Raw genomic sequence first — 25,629 nt, 5'->3', positions numbered from 1 at the left:
AGAAAACAGGTATTTTAAGTTATTGCAATAACTGTTTTACTTTTGATCAAATAAATGCAGACTTTCAAAAACATTCAAACATTTTACCGACCCCAAATTTTGCACTGAATTGATCATTCTTTTAGCTATAAGACATATTGAATGAAATCTCACCTGCAGCCATGGGAAAATATCCACCAAGCTGTCCTTAGCAACTGTATCCACGATACCCTGGCTGTACTGGAGCATGGACTCAAACTCAGCATCCCCACGTTTGTATGAGGAGTTGAAACACAAAGCACACACCACGTTTGTGACGGCACGCGTCAGCTCCGGTGCCAGATCCACGGCGCTGTTCTGGGTTTCAGTCAACACCTCACACATGGAGCTCGCCTCCCTGCAAACTGGAGAAGAAGTATTGGGTAGCAGGTTCTGTAGCTTCTTTGCATGTTTGTATAATATCATGTCGGCAGCTGCAGTTATAGCCTACTCACTCATCTTCTCAATAGAAACTGAACCTTCTCCAAACATACAAAGAGCTCCATGCACCATTTTCCGATGGAACTTCCATGTGGAACTGTAGTCAGCAAATGCTATATCTTTCCCATCTCGAGTTAACACGTCAGTTGTAACCTTGAAGACAATTATAAAAAGTGTTATTTAAAAAAAACAACTAATCTTAAAAAATTCAGTTGCTGATGCAAGTGGTGCAGTTTACTTACAGTTCGTGGCCTCCCTGCAAATATTTTTCCCTTTTTGATCAGGACCTCTTTTGCATGATGGTGGTTGTTCACGATAAGGATTTTGTGGGAGCCCATCATGAGGGAATAGAGATTTCCGTATTTCTTCTGCAGCTGTTGAAAGAAGATGTGTGGAGGACTGTCGCTCACTAGACTGAGAAGACTCCCAATGATGGGCAATGAGGGGAGGCTCGGAGGAGATCTGTCGCCTGGCACGAATCCATTCATCTTCCTTTTGAGATACAGCGCAGCCAGAGTTACTGCAGATAACAGACATGAACAGAGAAGCCATGGCAGGATGAGTGGTTCAGACATTGTCAGTATAGGCTACATTCAACCAAGTGTCCACCAGCTCTATCCAAAACAGTACTGCCCGTATAAGCAGGCTGACGGGAGACTTTTATGCAAAACCTTCAATGCCACCTCCTTGACCCTGAAATAGTTTACCTTCATCTATCTAAGTGTCATCGGGGCTGTTTTCAACAAAGCTGCTGATTGGCTGCCCATTTACAAAGATTCATAAAAGCGCACATGTGAGCACAGCTGATATTTTACTCTTTAGATTTAACCAATCTAACCTTAACTCTTAGCTTAACTTTGTGAATTATATTTCTTTTAGAGTTTTTAGAAATAGCATTTCATTGCCAGCAATTAGCCTACTGTATATTTAATATTGTGCATTTGATAAATGCCACTTGAAAGGGAAGTTAAACACATAAAATATACCTTCAGAAAATTAACATAGATCAAACTTTATATGAACTTGTCTTGAAAATGTCTTGTTTTCTGTTCATTGGGGGTTTCGAAATAAATTTTTGACTGAATTTTTGACGATATAAAAAGGTTTGTGCAATTTTATAGAAATAATTTCATAAACACATTAGGCAATAACATTAAATAGACATTAAAATCACATAGACAAAATTAATAACAAAATATAAATAAATAAAAAATATCTCATAAATGTTGGTTTAGCCTATAAACGTAATAGCTGTGTCTATGTTTATGCTACAAAAATTAAATGTGCCAAATATCTTGGCTTAGCTTGACTTTGCTTTCATATCTTTTTAGATATATTTTTCAAAGTAACTAAAAAAACCTTCCTCTCGCCAGTGCCATCGATGACTCGTCATTCGCGTTCACATTTTAAATTGTCCCTCTCCTGGACCCGTAGTAAACAGTGATGGCTTCCTCCGAGACACAATCGCGTTTTGGCCAATCTGTTAAAGGTTTATTGTCTGATAAAGTCACTACTTGCAGTGGAGATGTGATCGCTCTAACCCGTCAAGTTTTGAAAGGATCCCGGAGCCAAGAAGTAAATAAGCGAAACATTTTCTAACGCGATATTGTTTCTGTAACCGTTTCAATAAACAACCGGAGGCGAGCCTCAAAACGTATAATTTTACTACCAGTCATTTTTGGATTGCAAACCAAATATTGGGTATCATATGATGTTCATACATGCACACACTAGGTTATTAACAATTGACTAATGTCGATTTGCATCGGTCTCTTCTACTTTACAGCTACTCAGTCAGGCAGCGAGAAATATGGTAATTCAAGAAGATGCCATTCTGCATTCTGAAGATGTAAGTGACATAAAAGCATATTTTTTATATTATAATTTTTTATTGATAGTCGTAAGCCTATTTCCTCTTTAATAAAGCAGGGTTAACTTCTCCAAGTATCTTTATTCTTTCAGAGTCTACGGAAAATGTCTATTATAACGACCCACTTGCAATATCAGTAAGTATATGAGTATACATACTGCATTTATCTACATTAACATCTTGTGCACTACCAGTTAGGGATGCACCGATATGAGAATCGTCCGATAACCGATAATTCTTTATATTTGAAAGCCGATAACCTATATATATATATCTAAATCAAGTCAAGTCAACTTTATTTATATAGCGCTTTTTTCAAAAGCAGCTTCACAGTGTTAAAAAGGAAAATAATGCAACAGAATTTGATTCGGCCGTACAAAGCCGCTCTGGAGAAAACGGTGATGTCATCAGCTCATTTCAATTATCATACAGTGACAATGTGGGCAGATCAGTAATTTAGTTTATATAGTTAATGTAGTTTACTAATTAGATTCATATGGATATTTAGTTTGGATATTAAAACGTGTCCCCAGCTGAGCAAGCCAAGCCAAAGGCGACAGGCGATTTTTTTCAAAATATAAAAATCCAAATTTTTAAATACTTTTTTGAGAGCCTGGTAACAAAAACAAAAGTCTCACCATTGAAAGCCATGTCCCAAGCACACAATTATAATTATATTCTCATTATAATTTTATGTAGCCTATATGACAGACTTGTGCTGTACATGTTGCACTTTACTGTATTTTCCTTTTTTGAAGTGATTCCAATCATATTCAAGCAATACAAACCATCATGGCAAACAGGGCACATCTGTTGTGTCTCAGCTAAAGGAAAAAATCAATTATTTATCGGCTTTAATATATCGGCCAAATTTTATTATCTGGCCAATTATGATAATATTAAATTAACATAAATCGACTGATAGTGATATGGTGGCCGATATATTGTGCACCCCTACTACCAGTCAAAGGTTTGGACACACTCATGTATCTCGTGATTTTAAACACCCTTAGATCCTAAGGCTATAAATGCGTTAAATAACCGAATTAGTGAACGAGTGCCTATGTACACTGAAAAAAATTATTATGGCCCGATTAAATTAAGCATAATTAATTTGTGCTCGTTTAAATAATTTAAATTTAGTTTTGATTTTAATAAAAAAAAAAAAATTTGGTTCTATGGGAATTGCATGTGTTTTTGTTTAAATTGAGATAAAATAAATTGATTGCAATCACTTACGATAAAAAATGTTAGTAAATTCAACTAAAAAAAATTTCAGTGTATGAATTTCGTTACAAAATTAAGTTTTGATTAGTTTAACCTTTTTGCTCTCTGTATAAGTCCCAAAATAAATTCCTATATAAAAGAGAGAGTCTAATATATTTCTTTACCTCTTAAATCCAGGCAAGAGGCCATTCAAAAGAAGTAAGTCATAGTATTTACGTTAAATTGTATGCAAAAAATACATAATTATGTTTATTTGTTTGTTTGAATTGGTCTAAACATTCAATAACTCTTCATCTTTAATGTCTTCCACAGTGTAGAACACTCCAAAAACCTGCAGGACCAGCTAAGACACTTGATGAAATGAAATTTCATTGATTTTTTTTTTTTAAACAGTAGATCGCATCATAATTTGAGACTTTCCAGTATTCATATTTGTCTTTTTGAAATGATAGTACAATGTCAAAACAGTATGCACTGTTTTTGTCTCATCTTTTAAGCATAAATTTGATAAAGAACATTTGCTTTTAGACTTTTATATCTTGAATTTGCTGTACACCAACTGTACACATTGTATTTGCTTGTTAATTTATTTATGTCTTAGTTTATGGTGTTGTGCTAAACTTGATTATATTTGTATAAAATGGCACATAATTGTTTCTGCACATTTTGCTAATTATTTTTTGTGTGTGTAAGCTTGGAGCAACTTATAAAATATATGTGTAAAACTATGTCAAATGGATGAAATGTGACCTTTGTTGAAAGTCCAACACGGGGGTATAAATGATAACGTTTATCCCACATGCAATGTCAGCAGCTCCTCTGCAAGGGCAAGCAGATGGATGTCCTAGACCTAGAGCGAGGCCTTGAGCATAACTATCTACTTCAACAAAGTTTTGACTTGTATCTGCAAGAGTTGTGCATATATATATTTTTTATATTTCAGTCAAAATATAACTGAGGACTATACTGATTTCAAAATTGTAACGTATTGTAACAATTGCATTTATAATATGTTGACAGTTACATAACTTTTTAATAAAATAATGATTAATTTAAGAGAAAAAAAATAGAAGTGTTGAGAAAAATATAGTTATGCAATATCAACAGCTACAATAAATACAATTCATTTTAGTGCTTGCTAAATGGTCTTGCACTTTGCACATCTGCCCATTCATACAGGGCATGGAAGACCTTGAATTGGAAAGAATGTTTTGTACCTCCCGTAGTTCAACTTATCAGTAACCAAGGTCTATAATAATGTAGTCTTGCAACCTGCCAAGAGCTTGTGAAAAAGTCTTGATTTAATCTATTGGGATGTTTTTCTGCATAAATATATACAGTATATAACATATTCCTAACACTGATTTATGTGGAATGCTTTCTCACATAATACCAATCCCTCATTTTAAAAATATGCCATTTTAGCTTTATTATTTAATTTATCAATCTTTGCAAAATACCAGTTTTCATTTTAAACATGACATTGATATACTGCATGATAAAGAGCTAAGCTTTTCAAATCTGCAACATCCTCTTGTTTATTTAACGTTGCCCAGTTTGACTCGTTTATGTTCAAGTGGTACTGGTTTTGAAAAAGGAGGATATGTAGTCAATATGGTTTATTGTAAGGGTTTTGGCTCCCTCTATAGGCAAAACAACAGCCAAACACATTACAGGGCAAATAAATAGTCTGTGAAGATTACAGGTTTGTAGGCATTAGTGACTACAAGGATGCATGACCCTATTATAAATGAAGGCAATAGGATATCGTTTTTCAATATTGTATAGTCTATATATTATTTTATACATATTCCTGTTGATTTCATACTGCATGCTCATATAAGCTAATAGACATCTAGAAACAGTTTTCCAACACAGTCAATATCACAGTTTCCAATCACAACTCAACCCCCCTCATTTGCACGAGCCTACATACATTCAGCAATTTTACATTTTTACTGTTTTAGGGTTGTTTTGTCATATGTTAAAGGCGTTTTTGTGCTATTTTCATTTTGGGAATAATTAAAATGCTTAAATATAAAATAGTCAAAATAAGAGCTTTAGAATGAGTTTTTCCTCACATGAATATCATGTAGTTCTAAATATAGCTATTGTTTTATTTTTAACATATAGATGTAAATGTGAAATGTATAGTTTTTTTCATATCCAATGGGTGACAGAATAATTATCAAAAATGTAAAAGGTGTGCATCATAGCTGACACTTAGATGAACACTGTACAGTTGGTTTGGATACTGTAAGTCATTCCGTTCAAATGCTATTGAAGTTAGAAACGTGTATACCAATGTCGTATGTAACTTTAGAGACGCTCCCTAAATTTGCGAATATCGAACGTCTAACGTCAAACCAACTTTATGCCAGTACAGAACAAAGCCAATTAAACAAAGGCCAATTAAAAATCACAATCTTAATGTAAAGTATCCAACTTTGCTCTTTTGTCAATTCCTGAAACATCACAAACGACTTACTTTGCTATTGAATTTAGTGGTTCTGTGAGGGGATCAAAAACAGACTTTTCCTGACGTCTTGTGGAAAGTGACATAATGAACACATGAAGGAGGCGTTACGAGTTGGTTTATCTGGCAGAGACTCACGCGCTTGCAAGCAAATCGAAAGTGAATATTTTCATTCTGTTCCGTTAATTTATTGTATATTTCCTCGTGTATGATTTACCCTACTAAACCCGTCATACTGTTTTTGTTTTTCTTTCTTTCAGAATTAACCCCGAAATGTCAATACGTTAATGCGATGTATTGGCCCGTAGTTTCAATGGTGACATACCGTTGGCCGCCGGCGACCACTCCCACCTTTTAGGTACTGCTTATTTTACCCGCTGATTGGTCTTTGGAAACACCCACTACCGGGTTTAAGGCTGATAGCACCGCCTCTCCACCGACATCTCGCGCGATGTCATTGGATGCGCCCGGACTCAATTTGCATACGTTACGGGATTGGTCAAAACGAACGTCCGTCATTAGGCATCTGTACTCAGAGCAGTTCACATAGAGCGTGCTGGTGTGTCATCGTGGTGCAGAGAGGCAGCGATACGCGGTGAGTAATGCCGGCCTTGTTGCTTGATGTCAGGACGGCTAAAGAGAGGATGAAGGCGGACGCGGATTCCCTCTGACTGTGGCATCCTACATTCATTGACCAAAGTCTGCCCATTGTCAACATGGCAGAGCAATGGACCGCAGTGCCCACTTCTAATATGGCGGCGCTGAACCGGGCTAGATCATTGACTGTTATATTCTTAATTGTCAGCAGTTGTCTGATCAGTAGCGTTGATGGCAAAGACGCGCCAGAAGAGACTGTCATCATTGGCCTCCGGCTCGAGGACACCGACGAGGTGTCGTTTATGGACAGAGGCGTTTTGCGCGTCAGCGAGCGATCTCGTGTCAGGTTAAGGGTCTATGGGCAAAACATCAACAACGAGACGTGGTCCAAACTCGCCTTTACGGAACACAGCAGCAGCGCACCTGTGGAGAGCCAGAGCCCCGGAGACGCACCTGCCTCGCATCCCTGCGGCATCCGATCCTCCGATATCATCATCCTTCCTAGCGTGGAGGTAAACAGAAAGACATCTGGGATTATTGAACTGGAGGTGAAGCCTCTGCGAAAAACAGAGAAGAGTAAACTGTATTACCTGTGCATCGCCGCCACAACACCTGGCGCGCAGGACTCGTGGTCCGAGAACACCTGGTTCTATCACGACGGGCATGACACTAAAGTGCTCGTGGTGGAGGAGAAAAAGTTCCTGCTGCCTTTCTGGCTGCAAGTTATTTTTATTGCCATGTTGTTGTGTCTGTCCGGCATGTTCAGCGGGCTGAATCTGGGGCTGATGGCGCTGGATCCCATGGAGCTCCGGATCGTCCAAAACTGCGGGACTGAGAAGGAGAAGAATTACGCGAAGAAGATCGAGCCAGTCCGAAGCCAGGGAAACTACCTTCTGTGCTCTTTGCTCTTAGGAAATGTTCTGGTCAACACCACTTTGACCATACTGCTCGATGACATCGCAGGGTCGGGGCTGATCGCTGTGGTGGTGTCCACTATAGGGATCGTCATATTCGGAGAAATCGTGCCACAAGCCATCTGCTCCAGGCATGGGCTTGCCGTGGGCGCGAACACCATATTCCTGACGAAATTTTTCATGATCCTCACTTTCCCTGCGTCCTACCCCGTCAGTAAACTCCTGGACCACGTGCTGGGGCAGGAGATAGGCACTGTGTACAACAGGGAAAAGCTGCTGGAGATGCTCAGGGTGACAGATCCGTATAACGACCTGGTGAAAGAGGAGCTCAACATCATCCAGGGTGCCCTGGAGCTCAGGACTAAAACTGTGGAGGATGTCATGACGCCTTTGCGAGACTGCTTCATGATCGCCGGTGATGCCATCCTGGACTTCAACACCATGTCTGAGATCATGGAGAGTGGCTACACGCGCATACCTGTGTACGAGGGCGAGAGATGTCATATTGTGGACCTGCTGTTTGTCAAGGACCTGGCCTTTGTGGATCCTGATGACTGCACGCCGCTGAAAACCATCACCAAGTTCTACAGCCACCCTCTGCATTTTGTCTTCAATGATACAAAGCTGGATGCCATGCTCGAGGAGTTTAAAAAAGGTAAAGTATTTACAAAAAAGGTACATCATTAATTATTAAATAATGCAGCAGCTGTATAATAATAAAATATGCCAAAGAGTTAAAAAAGATAACGTTTTATACCGTGGCATTGTTTAAAAAAGCTGGATTCTTGAATAATTCAGCTATATTATGATAAAAGTATGCTGGAGGAGTTTATAAAAGGTACGTATATAATTTCATTGTTTTATTAATTACATGTTGAATAAGTAATCTATATTGTAATAAAAGTATGTGTTCTTTTTCATGTGTAAATATGTTTCAACAGTTAGAGACTCTAGGAAATTACTCTAGGAAATGGAAATCACAACCGTTCACTGCTAGAGCGCTCATATGAGACAGTTGACAAAACCATGGAAAAAAGAACCCTACCGTTAATATTTATTGCTTTGTTACCACTGATCAGTGTTTGTTATACCGTATATTTACATATCATCACAAAGTCTTTAAGATATATGGCAAACTGTTCTATAGGGCGACAGTTTGATTGTGCAAGATGAACCTCTTTTCAACCTTTCAAAAATTCATTTCAAAGTAATGTTCATAGTATTCCTAAATAACAATTTTTTTAACTTGAATTATTTAAGCTTTTTATAATGTGCTAAAAACTAATTTCTTAATGACCGTTACTTTGAGGGTTTCTGGGTCTGTAAAGGTTTTAACCACTGCTCTAAAGTAACATATTCAAAACAGGAAGTGTTATATTTCATTGCTCGGCAGCATCAGTAAGTAGTGTTATTATTGGTCGTAATGTAAAATGGTACTTGAAGATGATCTGTTTTCTCTGATGTGGAGTTAATTAAACTTCACAGTCAGTGATGCAAACCTGTCTCTGACTCCGATATAGCATTGATCTCTGGAGTTCATGAAAACACTGTTGTCTGATCAGGCTTAAGCTTTCATTTTACAACATCACAGTCATCCCATAAAGCTGTTTTACGATTGCTCTTCAGGGAATCATTCCTCCAACAGGCACTGAGAAATCACTCTGGCTCGTGATGTTCACTTATTGCTCTGAGCAATCAGAAAATGATGTCTGAACCAGTGAATTATTTTCTGACTGAAATGCCAAACCGCAATACGAGGTTATGCCGTTATGCTCTGTAGAAGAATGCAGCCGTGACGTATGTATTTAAATGCGTAAATGATATTGTTTTAGTTAAAGTGTGCCTATTAAATGGATAGTTCACCCTGAAATGAAAATAAAGTAATCTTTTACTCCATATAATGGCCGAGCTCAGTATTGACTGAATAAAAAGGATTCTTTCTCGCAAAGCCTTAGTATGCCTCCTTTCCATATATGGCACACGTCTCAATATATACATACTTTTGAATCCTTTTTGTAAAGTTTTAACCTGGTCGGCATTCACTGCCATTATATGGAGGTGCGCATGCAGGACGTTTAAAAAAAATTCTCCTTTTGAGGTCCAAAAAAGTGTTGTCTAGAAGGACATAGGGCATTAGAGCAACAGCAGGGTGAGTACAAGATGAATTATAGGGTGAACTATCCCTTTAGTAAGTTGGATGGTGTAATATTTAAACATGCTATCACCCAGTTGTGGACACAGACCATAGTAGGACTGCGGCCTGACATTCCACAAATTGTGGCTGAACAGGAAATGGACTTAAACAGATTTGGGCAACAATTGAGGTATGTGTAGTACAGTGTCGAGCTTGAGTCCATCAACAAAGCCTATCTTAGAAGCCCCCACATCTCCTCTGTAAAGGACTCCGTATCACCCACATAAGCCTTTCTCTTCATTTCTTTGTTGTGACTCGACATACCTTTCAAACCGTGTTTACTCAACACAAAAGTAGTGATATGCTGTTATGGTGAACGCATGTGTTGTCACCTGATGTGTCAAAGGGCAAGTGACCGTTAAGCTGCTGTACTCTGATGGTCTATATCTATATGTATTATTTACATCCTTATTTTTGTTTTCCACTCGGATCTTATGCATCTGTACTGTTTGTTAAATAATTTAAGTTTCCAGGCTAAGTATATCTTAGTTGTAGCATTTTGTACTTCGATGCACTCCATTTCAAGTTGTTGTTTATGTAAACAGCTTTGATTGTGGCTTTTTTTTTGCTCTTGGCTTCACTAGTCTTATAAAATGACTCTTCTCAGGAATGAGAGGTATTTGCGTTTAAAATGTTGTGGGGTTGGAATGTGAAATCCAGTAAGCAGGGTCAGGAATTCACAGGGTTAATTGATGTTTATGTTGTTGACATGAATACAATGCGCATTTGGCAGACTAAAAACATTAAATCGTGTTGTAAACAAGATGAAGCCACTAGTTTCCAGTAAAGGCTCTTTTAAGATTAATGCAATGTTGTTACAGTTACAACTGAGTAGTAAACCAATACAGGAAAAGGTCCATTGGAGGAAAAGTTCTGAATTTTATCATTATTATATTGTGAATATTATTTGATCAAATATATTACATTTTGAATAATATACAATACCATTAAAGTAAGAAGTTATTATTATTATTATTATTATTTTAAGGAAGTTAATCATTTTCAGCAAGGAAGGACACATTAAGTTAAAATGAATGCTGTTCTATTGTGAACTTTCTATTCATCAAAGAATCTTGAAAAAAAAAATGTCCACAAAAATATTATGTTTTCAACATTGAAAATAATAATAAATGTTCATATTAATCATCATATTAGAATGATTTCTGAAGGAAAATTAATTTTTTATTTATATTAAGCACTATGTAACATTTTTCAGTAAAATATAAAAAAAACACTAGGCCAGTGTTATACATTTTATTCCAAATGTTTCCAACTATTTGTAAATCGTGAGAAATTGCTATTTTAACGAAGGGACAGGTGTCGTGAGAAATCCTGTCCCCCTGTGAAATAGTGTCTGCTTAGGACCCAACATGGTAGCTGTTTTAAATGCCTAATCAAAAGTAATTGATTGCTATGATGGGAGCAATAACATGCCTAACATATTGTAAATAATTTCAATTTATAAACTAAGTACCAATACAAAATCATAACATAGTAATGTACCTATAATGTAAATAATAAAGAACACAATTGTATAAACATTAAAGCGGGGCTAGGGCTTTTAAGATGTAGGGTAAGTGCAACCGTGGTGTATAAACTAAGCTAATCTGGTAGCTGTATGCTATGCTAGAACGTAGGCTAACTAAAAAAACATTAAAGGGTTATGCGCGAGAATATGACGTAGCGCCGGGGTTCGGGAATCCATGAAATGCACACTCTAACCCCATTTTGAGAACTACGCCGAGACCTAAATCACGATCAATGTAGAATTCAACAGCTTAGATACGCACGTCTTCCTCTGCTTGTAAACAAATCGCTTCTGGGTCATGTGTCCGAACGCTGGATCTGCGTCATATTCTCGGGCATGCGTCGTGGAGGCACACATGGAAGACAAGAACAAGTTGGATAAAGGTGTTATTTAGATTTTTTTTTTTTGCGCACAAAAACTATTGTCGTCGCATCGTAAAATTATTGTAGAGTCACTGTGGTGAGATGGACTTTGTAACGACGTTTTAAGTGCCTTTTATGGGTCTTGGGAGTGTAAATGTACTGAATGCCAATGGAGGCCTATCTGAAGCCTTTCTCAGCCATCAGCTTTCAACAAAAATATCTTCATTTGTGTTCCGAATATGAACGGAGGTCTTACGGGTGTCGAACGACATGAGGGTGAGTAATTAATGACAGAATTTTCATTTTTGGGTGAACTAACCCTTTAAGAACGAGATCTGCTTGATTTCACAACTTGTAGCTTCGTTTATATACTAGTATATGAAACATATGATTTGCAAGACGCTAAAGACTATTTTAACACAATTTAACAAAAATCAAAACGCGATTTTGTAAGAATTGTAATCAGGCTCTGAACAGATTACCCATTAAAAGTTCTTTCAGCCAATAGAATCGCTCTGGGGTCCTAAGCGTCCTAAGATATCTTATCTGTGTTACCCTCGTGTTTGTTTTATTTTTATTTTGCAGAAACGCTTTACTCTCACTGCAGTGTGCAACAAGTGTCATAGCAGCCGCCGAGTGAACACACAGAGTAACGTCATAACATAGTTTCAACACGATCAGAATGATGTGTCTAATACATAAAAAAATAGGTCTAATATGATTAAGGGTGCGTTCACACTTGTAGTTCCGTTCGTTTGGTCCGGACCAAAAAACAAAAACAAAACATATAGTCCTGGTCCGCTTAGCGTTCACACTGGCATTTTTAACAGCGAACCTAAAGTTACAGAACCAAAGGCATAGGGATACCGTCACAACCTGATTGGTCGGCTTTTATGACGTATATTTCGCGACGGAGCTTGCTAACCGAACATTCAAAACATGCTCTGTGCTGGATTAAACGTGATCGTTTTATGCGTGTACATATGGTGTTATTTTTACCAGCTGAGAACAAAGAGCTCATAAAATGTTCAAAACTTTCAAAACAGCACCAGGATGATCCTCCTTTGTATGCAGAAACGAAGATATGCATATATTGATGAGGCACTTTACCTCCTCGTTGCTCCACGTTTGCCCTCTACTCATTTTGGATGCACCGATCTTTCCGCGTCGTCAAATCAGCTGACTTAGCGTCGCATCTTGTGACAGCACGTCCTGTTTTTGGTTCGTTTACATGTCTTTGGTCCGTGTTGCGTTCATATATCAATCGAACCGCACCAGAGTTCGTTTTGGAAGCGGACCGAGACCCATCTTTTTAGTGGTCTCTGTCCGCTTGTTTGGTGCGCACCAGGGTTCGGATGGCAGCGTTCACACATGTTCAAATAAACCGCACTAACCGAGCAATCGCGCCAGGGTTCGTTTTAATCGAACCAAAAATGACAAGTGTGAACGCACCCTAACAGAGCTGCATTACCTCATACTCATGACCGGAAAAGCGGAAGTGGCGCCGGCGACTTTTGTCATAATAAAAGTCACGCTGCTCGCGAGGTGTGTGTAGCGTGTATCTTATTAACAATCGCTCCAGCGGCCTTGCTTAGCTCCACAACACTTGGTCCTGCTCTGCTTCATACTACAGTAATGTTAATAATCGCATCCATGAACATAATTTCTGCCCGAGTCCTATCCCGATTCTTTTCCACCGGCTGTGAGGTGAAGACCACATGTCCCAAGATTCTGCGCTCAAACTTGAGCGAGAATGGCAGGTAAACAGTTGTTTACGTTCGTTGTTGTAGTACTGTTGCTCACTGTAATGTAAAGTTTACCCACCGGTGAATGATACATGATGTAATCCAATAATGTTGTCTCGCTTCTGGTCTGTGTTAATGTGTTTTGGAGGAGGCGTGGCTTCGGCTGGCGATTTGCATGGAGGATGGGATCGTATGCTTTCAACGCTAGCAGGCTAAAGTTAGCATTTCTCAGATCACCTATTGTACCTTTTAATGTTTTGCATTTTTGTAGCATTCAACTACAAATCTCCTATTCTATATAACACACATTTTAAAAATGATATTTTAGGTTGTAATGCTTAAATACACTTTAAATCGTATTCACTTGGACCTATTTCAATCTTATTCTCAGGTAATTATCTCAGTTAAATTAGCATTTTTGGCTTCAAAACAAAAGTCTCCATAGGTATAGATGAAGGCATATTTATTTAAAGTGTTTATTAACATGTTTAAAAGTGTTCAGTCTGTCAGGAAGCTTAAATATCTTGACATGTGACTTTAACATACTGAGGTCTGAGGAGATTGAATAAGCAAATGTTGATCAGATTTTGTGTTTGAAACAACTGCATGCACTGTTATACAAATTATGATGCTGTGTGAGTCATAGGCCTGCCATTGGGGAGAAGCACTTGGGGTGAATTTACTGCCCTGAAATTTCCATTTCCGGGGAGAAATATTATTAAGAATGATGTAAGTCTTTTCCTTGGGAACCTACATTTATAATCATTGTACTGTTTAAAAAGGACCATATAAAAAAAAGGAACATTACCCTTGATAAGTGCCAGTGATATTTGTAAGATGTTCCAGTGAAGCATCACAGACATGCCACCCACAGTCCCACCAGCTATTTATAGGGAAATTCCATTATGGAAAATATCTAAGGAAAAACCTCATTCCATAAATAAGGTGGGAATGTACAAAATGTTGTCTAGAAATCACGTGTTCATTTGGAGTCAAGTTCTGTTTACTTGATCCAAAAAGTTTAAGCACCCCATCAATTCATCTTGGAGTTTTTTTTGTTTTGTTTTAAATGTTTTATGATCGACAGCCATGTCTCAAGCTCAGAAAGGTCTTAGTCTTATTCTCACATGCAAGAGGTCATATTCTTATGCCTTGGGAACTATGCTAGAATTGTATGCAAATTGTACGCTATGGTAGAATTGTATCGACATATTAGAATGATTTCTGTAGGGTCATCACAGGAATCAATTACATTTAAAAATATATTCAAATAGAAAAAAGTTATTTATTTCACAAAATATTACTGTTTACTGTATTTTTGATCAAATGAATGCTGCCTTGGTGAGCAAAAACCTAATCTTACCGACGCCAAACTTTGTCATTTTGTCACATAATTGCACCAGTCAGACCTCATAAAAACTAGAAAGGTAAAAGAACATTTTGCAATGTGAATACACTCAAAATGGTCAAAATTAAATAGTCAGACTTTCTATTATTTGCTGTTAAAGCCTCTGTGACACTGTGTGGGCATTTCTTGGAAACTCAAAACAATGGCTCCTCTTCTCTAGATTCTTTGGATGTAATCGCTACTGTAGAACTGTGTTCTCAGTTTGGTTAAAACTGTACTATACGGATGAAACAATAAATTATCTATCTTATTTGGTTCATGTGTTGAGGAGTGACTGTCTAAAACTCTCCTAAGATCAGATAGATCAGGGGTGAGAGATGTGGGTGGCCGTGGAGTTTAGACCGTAACAAAGAGGGGCTGTTAAGCAGTTTTTTTTATTTACAAAATAATCTTATGCTGGTTTTAAATGCAAATAAGCCTATATTTCCTCAGGCAAGTGTTGGTGCTTACTGATTCCAACAGGTATGAAACCGGCCCGAACAAGATTGTTTTACTTTGTCATTAACTCGGGTCTTTGCCACCCAGTAGTTTTTAAAGAAACCTCTTCTTTTTCTTTTTCTGTCTCTCTCTTTCTCTTTTTTTGTGCTGGTATATATAGTGGTATTTATGGAAAAGTTTTACCCAGACACCCTACATAATGGATTGCTACACTGTCACGCCGGTGAGAGCATCGCCCAAGTGGAATGGAAACTTCATTTCAGATCTAATATTAGCTCTGGCTCTGGAAAATTCCTTTTAAATGATCACTAGCTGAGAAACAGGAAAAGAATTTTCTTTAACATTTTGGTTGACAGTGCTGGGCAGGAATTTTTTAAGCAGCTTATCGAGGAGGTCCTGGGAAAACAGATGTGGAACCATGAGAGATTTGCTAAGAAAACGCGACAGATCGTTGTCTGACTCTTGTTTGAATGGTCACAATTGTCAAATAATAACTCTCTCATAGATTTGGGTAAGCTTGCGTGACATATTTTAATCATAAACCAACAGAACTGAGATTCTATGGGTTTTTAGTGCATTTACGGTTTTAGAGGGTTCAAGAGGACCACCATGTTTGATAGGATTTTGAAGAGAGATTCCTCCATAACCTCAACTGTATTTTGTTTTTGTCCTGCCAGGTAAATCCCATCTGGCCATTGTCCAAAGAGTGAATAATGAAGGAGAGGGTGACCCATTCTATGAAGTTCTGGGCATCGTCACACTAGAGGACGTAATTGAGGAAATTATCAAATCTGAGATTCTCGATGAGACAGACTTGTACAGTGAGTAACATTTACATTTAAAAACCAAGCAAACACTTATATTTAATTTATATTTTTTATTCTATTTATTCAACCTACGGGTTGATGACTGGATGCTCATTGCATTTAAAAAAAGCATTTAAAGTGCAATGCATGCATACAATTATGTGAATGCACCACTTCTTTGATGAGCATGTTTCTTTATTAAAATACATTTTGATATATATATTTTTTAAGCTGAGCATAAAGTCAAAATTGTCAGGGTCAAATGTTAATAAGTATCTTAAAATATCAGATAATTTGACCTTTTTTTTATCACAAAGCAAATTGTGACTCCCTAAAAACCTATTATTTATGAAAAATGTATGATTATTGTAAAAACTAAATATATATATATATATATATATATATATATATATTAAGATGTTGAATTTTTAAGTTAAATTACGTTTTACTTTGATTGCACCGCATGACATTTTTTTTAGATTCATTACATTGAACCTTTACTTGAAAATGGAACAATGCATTCAAAACCACATGAATCAACATCAATACAAACACTGTTTAAACTAGATGTCATTATTGACCCCTATGCATATTATCATTACATCCGCATCCTGGGAATTGAAACCCAATAACCTTGGTGTTACTGGTGCTATGATCTACCTTTCTCATTTATTTAGATCTCACAACGCAGGTCAAAACATCTAACCATGTCCTTCTTTTATTCCCAATGACAGCTGACAACAAGACGAAGAAGAAGATAGCCCACAGGGAGAAGAAACAGGATTTCTCTGCTTTCAAACCCACAGATAACGAGTTGAGGGTGAAAATATCTCCGCAGCTTCTTTTGGCCACACTGCGTTTCCTGGCAACTGGTACTGATGTCCAGCATGTAACTACATGTGTCTCTGCATTCGTAATCATACAAATAATAAGGAAAAATAAATCACAAACTCAAAATGCATTGTTAAACTCTGTTTTTTCGTCTCCCCCAGAGGTGGAGTCTTTTAGTACAGCTCAAATGTCAGAGAAAATCCTCCTGCGCTTGCTGAAACATCCGAACGTCATCCAGGAGCTCAAATATGATGACAAGAACAAGAAAATGTCAGAGCACTACCTCTTTCACCGAAACAAGCCTGTGGACTACTTCATCCTCATCTTGCAGGTCAGAACATCCTCAGCTGGATCTCAATGTTATGAGTTCTGATTGAGCGAAAGGTCACAGCCTTTACAAACCTTAACCTATGAACAAAGTCATGACCTTCACAAGATTGAAATCTTGAAGCTCGCAACCTATTGAGCTGCTTAGCAAAGGGTTGGTCGCCTTCTAAAGGTCCCGATATACTCGCAGCAAAGTTCTTTTTCGTTCATCGCTTTGGGAGGAAAAAGAAGTTTGAAATACGTGACAAGCGGAATACTGTTAGTGGACAATCCCAGTGCCGCCCACACTGCTGAGAGCGGGGTTTAGATGAATATGTAAATTATATGTGCTGTGCACTTTGCTTTCAAAAACAAAATAAACACAACAAAAATGACAGTGGTGAGAAAACAGTAGTTAAGAAAGCATCTGATCATAGCAATGAGGATAAGTTTGCACAAGCTCTGCAATTCGGCACTCTAGTCATGTCTATTTATATAGCACTTTATACAATAGATTGTTAAAAAGCAAGCAGCTTTACAGTACTAAACATAACATAACAAATTTTTTTAGGCTCAGTGTTTCTTTCATTTAGAATTACAACTTCATTTTCTACTATAAAGGGGCTCTCCGGTGTATTCATGTTTCTACTGCACCGTGACGGACTGAACAGAAGAAATAAACTGGAGAAGATTTCCACGTCTAGCACCCCTACCTATTATATAATCGCCTCGGGCTAACAGAAGTTTGAGGATGTTTACCAGACAGAGCAAACTTTTCCGGAAATTTTGCTTTGGCAAGCTGTTTCGAACTCCCGAAATGAACACCACATTCGATTTGGCCTGATTTTGTTCGAACTTCGTTTTGGCCTGAACTTCGATTTCGATTTGGCCTGAGTTTGTTCGCAATAACGTCACACCAGTTTGAGCTTCTGTTTCGTTTGATATCGGGGCTTAAGACTCCCCATTTAGACAAATTCTAGGCAGCATCACGCACGTTAATTGAAAAAAATCATCCAATACTTATTTGATTTAGTACTGAAAATGAAATGGTTTAAATCTATTTGCATTCAACCACTTTTCAAAAACCTGTATCTCTGTTGGCCCACAGGGGAAGGTGGAAGTTGAGGCTGGAAAAGAGGGGATGAAGTTTGAAGCTGGTGCCTTCTCGTATTATGGAGTGCTTTCTCTAACCTCCTCACCAGGTCTGAACAATTGCACATTCCTCTCTAGATGTCAGGATTTTGATTAAAATGTATGATCTTTTGAAAGAAAGAGAATGTCAACTCTGAAGTTTTTACACTTTGTATGGCTGATATCTTCATTTCATACAACGGTTTCTACCAAATCATGCATGAGATTTACTATTGGATTTCTTTGAGCATGTGGAATACTGTCTTTAATCAATCACATTATGCAAATGCACAACTATGCAAATGATTACTCACTTGATTCTTGATGGGATTCTGTGTAAATCATGTTTTCCTCCCCATGATTTCCTTCTGTCTATTCCTCCTTCTCTCTTTTCTTTCTCTTGCTCTCCAGTTCCTCTCTCCTTGTCTCGAACCTTCGTGGTGAGCAGGGCAGAATCGCTGGCAGGATCTCCAGGTACCGCGCTCGTTTCTTCACCGTTTTCTTCACTCCTCCTTCTGAATAATCTTTTCACATCAGAATCTGAATATTTGAATGGTGCGTCATGAGTTTTCTCTGTCCAAGGTCCTAATTTTCTTTTACAGAAAAAAGTCAATGGTAATGGTCTGATCATGATAACGGGAGCCAATAAGCAAGTGACACAATTTGTATGTGTATTTATACAAGCATTCATCTTTTGATCGTGTCTGTTCCATCGTTTTCAGATTTCTGTTGTTTTCTTTTTTTATTCATCCAAAAGATGGATACATTTTTTTTTTTTGTGCAAATAACACAATTATTTTACAAACGGCGGTTTGTTCACTTTATCCTTGCATTACTATTCATAGTTTTAAAAGGAATTAATACTCATATTCCACAAAGGTGCATTAAATCAATCAAAAGTGACAGTAAAGAAATTTTAAGCAGCTCAACTGTTTTCAACATTGATAATAATAATAAATGTTTCTTGAGCGCCAAATCAATATTTCTGAAGGATCATGTGACACTGAAGACACGGGAGTAATAGCTGCTGAAAGCTTTTCCATCATAGGAATAATTTACATTTTTAAATATATTTTAAATAGAAAAGTTATTTTAAATTGTAATCATATTTCATAATATTACTGTTTTACTGCATTTCTAATTCAATAAATGCAGCCTTTGTGAGGATGAGAGAGGATGAAACCTTTTTAAAAATCTTTCCGACACCAAACTTTTGAACGGTAGTGTACATGCTATCTATTTGTCATTTTATTCACTCATTTTCATATGAAGCAAATTGGTTGTGTATATTCTTCCAAATTTGACAAAATCCACACGGTTAGACATCTGACCCTGGGATTATATACATTCCAGTGTAATGACTGTTGTACTGCTTCCCCACAGACACCCTTTGAACTTTCTCTTTAAGAAGTGGAGAACCTAATCTTATTTTGATTAAAAACTCTTCATTACGTGTGAGTTAAGCAGATGTTCTAATCTTAATTATGTCACTTTCTGGCAGAGTTGAAAAATGTGCAAACATGCAGTGGATTATAACCATTGTTTTATCAGCAGAACAAAAGGTAGTGATAAAAGACTGCTAGAAGCCACTGGCCTAATGGTTGTTGTCCCTTATTAAAGGTCCCCTTCTTCGCAATTCCATTGTTCAAACTTTAGTTAGTGTGTAATGTTGCTGTTAGAGCATAAATAATACCTGTAAAATTATAAAGCTCAAAGTTCAATGCCAAGCGAGATATTTTATTTAACAGAAGTTCCCTTTCAAAGCCTACAGCGAACGGCTGGCTTGGACTACATCCTGGTACTTCCTTCTTTAATTACGTCAGTAGAGCAGTAGAACAGACTAACCTCCGCCCACAAAGAAACGCGAAAAAGGGGGCGCGGTCTTGTTGCTGTCCCACGTGGAGAAGCGGACGGTCGCGTGGAGAAAAGGAACTGTTGCGTTGAGTGTGTTGATCGCCAAGTCATCGAGACGCTGTTATTTTCATCCAGGAGTCAAATCACCTTTGTTTGGCTTTCCCAGGGACGCTGTAGAGATTATTGAACGCATACATCTCTCCGTTAAGAGGCGTGACCTTTCCAACGTGCGCTAAGCTGCTGTCAAATTACAACACAGGAACCGCTTTCACGTGCGCTAAGCTGTGGTCGAATCACAGCACAGGAACCGCTTGCACAATCAGAACTCGTTACGTGTTTCTGAAGGAGGGACTTCATAGCACAAGGAAATCACCAGCCGTTTTTAGGATGGTGAGAACAGCGGTATACAGATAAGTAAATTGTGTGAAAAATACTGTGTTTTTTTACACGCGAAACATGAACACATGTTATATTGCACACTGTAAACACAATCAAAGCTTCAAAAAAACACGAAGAACGGGACCTTTTAAAGTGTATTTATTAGGCCACGTAAGCAAATCCTCGCTGGGTTTCTAGCAGAGGAAGATCAAAGTCACATTAAATGACTGCTACATCGCAAATTTGGATTGTAAGTAAATGAAGCTCAACTTTTGTGTCTGAACATAAAAAAGCATTCCACAGCACTGTTCATGAGAAGAGACAGGGCATCCAAAATGAATGGAAAAACATCAGACAAGCATCTTTTGTTTGGCTTGTTTACATCACAGGAGCTGACCAACTGACCTGCATGTCACCCTTTATTTGCTATACAGAAAATAAGTCACCTCCACGACCGTTCGGACTCAACCACTCAGACTCCCTGAACAGGAGTGACCGGATGGAGGCGGTCACTCCCACACTGGGCAGCAGCAACAACCAGCTCAACTCCTTCCTGCAGGTCTATGTGCCGGACTACTCCGTGAGAGCCGCTTCTGACCTGCTTTACATCAAGGTTTGAATGCTGCTGAGAATTTATATTGCTCCTCTGAATCTGAACTCAAACTAGTTTATTTGGAATGCATGGAATTGGCTAAAAAGCCTTCTAGAACCTCGCCTGAAGTTTGCGACACTTCATGTCTTGTAAATGAATGTATTATTATGCCTAAAACTGACAGTCGTATTATATTTTTATATTTAGCAGAAGCTTGTATCCAAAGCCAGGGACATCATGCAGCTTGAACGTTAGTCCAGTGGTACTTTTTTTGTTTAGTGCAGAGGATTTCAAACTTTTTTGAATCCAAGGACCCCCAAATATAATCAGAAATATTTAACTTCCTGAAATATAAAGATTATTATAACTATATATCTATATTTTCTTGTATAAAGACTCATTATATAATATAATATTTTTAACAGTATAAATGTGATTTCCAAAATTAAACAATTGCCATTTATTTTGTCATTACACTAGAGCAGGGTTTCCCAAATTGGGGTTCTCAATCCCCATCAAAATAAAGCAATAAAAAGATTAAATATTCTATTTGTTTACCTGCATGCCATGTGACTATTAACCAACACCAGAGAACCAGTGAACATGCAAATTTGTTAATAAATTCTTAAAATATTAATGTAAAAACTCTGTGTACTTCAAGTAAAACATTTTTGGGAATCCCTGTACTTGAGCAAAACAAATTATTCATATCATTTTTGGAAATTATTTATTTGGTTTTAAGGTATTGGGTCCTATCATACACCCGGTACAATGTGATGCCAGGCGCGATGCAAGTGTTTTTCGCTAGTTTCAGTCCAACGCAGTTATTATTTTTACATCCAGTGCCACGGTGTTTAAATGGCAAATGCACTCTGGCCCATCTGTTCGCCCATGGGTGTGCCGGTCTGAAAACGAGGTGTGCTCAGGTGCATTGTTGGCACGTTGCTATTTTGAGGCAACTGAAATCTAATGCAGCCAGCTGCCATATCATCCTGTAGCCCAAGACTGGTTTCCCACTGAAGCTATGCAGGGCTGAGCCTGGTCAGTACCTGGATGGGAGACCAATTGGGAAAACTAGGTTGCTGCTGGTAGAGGAGTTAGTGAGGCCAGCAGGGGGTGCTCACCCTGTGGTCTGTGTGGGTCCTAACACCCCAGTATAGTGATGGGGACACTATACTGTAACAAGCACCGTCCTTTGGATGAGACGTTAAACTGAGGTCCTGACTCTCTGTGGTCATTTAAAATCCCATCGATATCCCATTTTACCCCTTCGATAAAGAGTAGGGGTGTAACCCCGGCATCCTGGCCAAATTTGCCCATTGGCCCCTGTCCATCATGGCCTCCTAATCATCCCCCTATACAATTGGCTTCATCACTCTGTCTCCTCTCCACCAATAAGCAGGTGTGTGGTGGGCATTCTGGCGCAATATAGCTGCCGTTGCATCATCCAGGTGGTTGAGGAGAATCCCCCTTCGATGTAAAGCACTTTGAGTGCCTAGAAAAGCACTATAATAATAATAATAATAATAATTTGTTACATTTACCCAACAAAAACCTGGTCTAAAGTCAATAGCGCAGGAATTATTATTATTATTATTATTTTTTTTTTGCGTTAGTAATATGTGCCCATAGGCGGGTGCACAACGCGCGTACACTCTTGTTTATTACACACCGGGATGCGCAGCAGCACACAAACATTTTTAAATAGTAAAAATAAAAGGATTCCTCTCTGGAGAAGCGTTCAGTCTTTCCGCACGCAAATTCTGATAGTAAACCAGCCAGACAAATTCTGATAGTAAATAGCAAATCTTTCATGGTGCAAGCGCTACTGGCTTTTAAAGGGAATGGGAGATACTCTGATTGTTTTAATGCACGTTACGCCCAAAACACACCCGTGACTCATTAGGGACTAGATACAACCCTTTTAGACCATGCGCCTGGCATGCAGACTGTTTTTTCAGACTAGCAAAAGTGGATTCGGACACACCCTAAGTGCACCTGCACTATGCGCTTAAGAACATATTGCCTGAATAGACTTAAAAAAAAAAAAATGTTACTATAAATATCCATCCAAAGCAGTTTTACAGTTCGAGCAACCTAAACATAATCAGCAGGTTTATTTTTTACTTTTAAAAACTTTCTTTTCAAAGAAAAAATACAACCACCTGTTAATAATTACAGATATTAGCAGTGCTACATCACATAATGTCCAAAATAGATAGACAGAATAATTATAGCTCATTAATTATTGTTCCCCCTCTGTCAGGTGACCCGCCAGCAATATCAGAATGCCCTAATGGCGTCTCGCATGGACAAGACGCCTCAGTCCACAGACAGCGAGTTCACCAAGATCGAGTTGACCTTCACCGAACATCAGGATGGACCACTGGACGAGTCTGCCACTCTTTTGACCACCAACTCACACAAACCCAACCACACTGCCCACAATGATGGGGCTATTTAACCACCCTCAGCGGAAAGAGATGGCGAGAGAGAGCTCGGCTCCCGAGAGGCCTTCTTGTACACTGGGCAGCTTCAATTTGACATAACGAGTCCTCTCATCATGGTCGATTTCAAAGGGGAACATACGCAAAGACTACAATGTGAAGGGCCGCATATCCCACAATGCATGCACTAATGACCTTAACACCTTTTTGTAGGCAGCGGATCAGTCAGGGACCACAAAATCATTCTCGCTCGAGGACGAACACACTTGAAATACACACTCACACACTTTCACTTAGAAGGAGCAAGGTGAAGACCCACACCACGCCTCGACCAGACACGATACTAGAAGGGCAAAGAAATAATGGTGCCTTTAGACAGCGCTCGGTTACTGTCAACAAAGGAGACCTAGAGGCCCCCGAGGGCCCGGGCGAAACGGAGCTCTCCCAAATCTTCCATTCGACCCAGGAAGCCTGAGCAGATGCAGCCACAGATGAGATATCGGCGACCAGGAGGCTTGGAAACACTCAACGGAGATCAATAACACTCAGCCTTTCCAGAAAAACCAAGATACATCTCACCCTGTCAGAGCAGAACTGAGAGGCCTCATGACCAAAGACATTTGGCAAATAACGGGCAGAATAACGTTGGGTCCTTCAAGACAATTTGTTACAGAACAGCAGCCTCGGATATGGCAGCATTTGCCTGGACTGTGCCAAATAACACCAACGATTTCGGTGATTTCTTCTGCCCAGGTTAATCCACGTCACGTGCAGATGTGCTACGTACAACATTTGCAGTACAAAGAAATCAGATGTGTTTACATGTGAGGGCCTTTTTCATCTATATATATATATACGAGAGAGAGAGAGAATTTTTTACGTCAATCCTGGTTGCGCTGAGGTACAGAGTCACCTATTTTAAGGTGAATAGAGTATACGTCTCATGACTGGTTCCATTTTTTTTATGTACGTTGGACCACTCTTTATTAACGATACGTTTTTGATTTTCAGTGCTTTTGTTGTAATCATGTAACTTCATTTTTAAAAGAAACAACATTTTGTACGTCACAACTACCTTTCTTCAGATAGCTGCATTTAGGACCTCAAAGAAACATGTAAAGGACTATTTCAGGAACTTACACTGTAACTTATATCTTATCTTCAGATTCCATATTTTCTCTTTTATCTTACTTTTATTGTTTTTAGACAAAAAGCTAGGACTTAATGCCATGGGATTGTAAAAAGAGGTACTTGTAATGATTTTATCGATTTTTAAAACAGTTGAAAAAGGAAAATAATTCAGCATTAATGTATTTATTTTGGTTCTGTTATGACAAGATTACACTAACGCTCTTGATAAAAAGGGGAACGGTTCTCTGGCTGATGCTTTTTTTGTTGTATCAGAACCTCCTTCTGTCAGAAGTGTAAAGCCGCTGGATATCAGGACATTCACGTCTTAAGTGTTTTATGTAGCAACCTCTCAATAGTGCAATAGTGCAACAGCTATGCAGGGACAATCATGACCAATTAATGAGCTTACAGGTAGGACAAAATAATGGAAAGCAAACTAGCAGTTTAATAAGCGGCTGAGAGGTAGAATAAGTTTGTTAGATTAACATTACTGTTAAGGGGCTTGAGATGTGAAATGGTGATTTGTTGAGCACTAACAAAGGCTTCATTCCTGTTCTTCTATTACATCGACCACTTATTCCAGTTTTTTTTCCACACTGTGTTAAAGAGGAACGTCCTTTCATTTCACTTAAAGCATTTGGTGATGTCCTACAGGTCAGATCAGTGTTTTCACGTTGGATCGCCTGCCTTAGAAAAGAGGAAATGTCTTCAAAAATGTGGTGCTCTAACATGCGGTTTGAGTCTGTCATACACTGCTGCTATTTTCAATCTTGAATGTGTATAGAGATACTGTACAGTCATTAAATCAGAGAGTACTATTGTATGCTTAAATACTATAAAACAGACAATGCTATATCAGATTTAAATATACATATTATATATATATAATGCAGATGGAAATTGCTATAATAAAACTATTTGACAACTTTATGCCT

At 38.2% G+C, this 25,629-nt stretch overlaps 3 protein-coding genes across 5 annotated transcripts in view; 2 read left to right on the top strand and 1 right to left on the bottom strand.

The window, feature by feature from the left end:
- Window positions 1-7,206, bottom strand: part of cyp17a1 (cytochrome P450, family 17, subfamily A, polypeptide 1) — a gene marked incomplete at its 5' end in the record, with an annotated part of 10,516 nt that extends 3,310 nt beyond the window's left edge. Inside the window, 4 exons of one of the 2 annotated variants that reach the window (XM_079843660.1) lie at window positions 154-383; window positions 474-612; window positions 702-979; window positions 7,083-7,206. In XM_079843660.1, coding sequence (XP_079699786.1) covers window positions 154-383; window positions 474-612; window positions 702-979; window positions 7,083-7,125 — 690 coding nt within the window. Of the gene's footprint in view, window positions 1-153; window positions 384-473; window positions 613-701; window positions 1,035-7,082 lie in introns of those variants that run through there. The other variant, XM_079843659.1, reaches the window with a different exon arrangement.
- On the top strand, window positions 1,879-4,284 carry borcs7 (BLOC-1 related complex subunit 7). Its single transcript, XM_079843661.1, has 5 exons — window positions 1,879-2,034; window positions 2,246-2,308; window positions 2,422-2,465; window positions 3,734-3,754; window positions 3,869-4,284. Exons 1-5 carry the CDS (start codon window positions 1,903-1,905, stop codon window positions 3,918-3,920), a joined length of 312 nt encoding a protein of 103 aa, XP_079699787.1. The 5' UTR covers window positions 1,879-1,902; the 3' UTR covers window positions 3,921-4,284.
- On the top strand, window positions 4,430-25,629 carry cnnm2a (cyclin and CBS domain divalent metal cation transport mediator 2a). Of its 2 annotated transcripts, none has more exons than XM_079843656.1 (8): window positions 4,430-8,198; window positions 15,896-16,039; window positions 16,759-16,896; window positions 17,017-17,186; window positions 18,270-18,363; window positions 18,704-18,766; window positions 20,959-21,137; window positions 23,383-25,629. In XM_079843656.1, the coding sequence occupies exons 1-8, from the start codon at window positions 6,749-6,751 to the stop codon at window positions 23,578-23,580; spliced, it is 2,436 nt and encodes an 811-aa protein (XP_079699782.1). In that variant the 5' UTR covers window positions 4,430-6,748; the 3' UTR covers window positions 23,581-25,629. The 2 variants fall into 2 exon arrangements, with proteins under 2 accessions (XP_079699782.1, XP_079699781.1); XM_079843655.1 differs by having other exon boundaries at window positions 18,704-18,847; window positions 23,383-25,617.

This window comes from Gobio gobio, assembly GCF_949357685.1.
Source record: "Gobio gobio genome assembly, chromosome: 18".
In the NCBI taxonomy this organism is placed as follows: domain Eukaryota; kingdom Metazoa; phylum Chordata; class Actinopteri; order Cypriniformes; family Gobionidae; genus Gobio; species Gobio gobio.
Note: the sequence above shows the minus strand (reverse complement) of the source record. Positions and strands in the feature narration are given on the sequence as shown.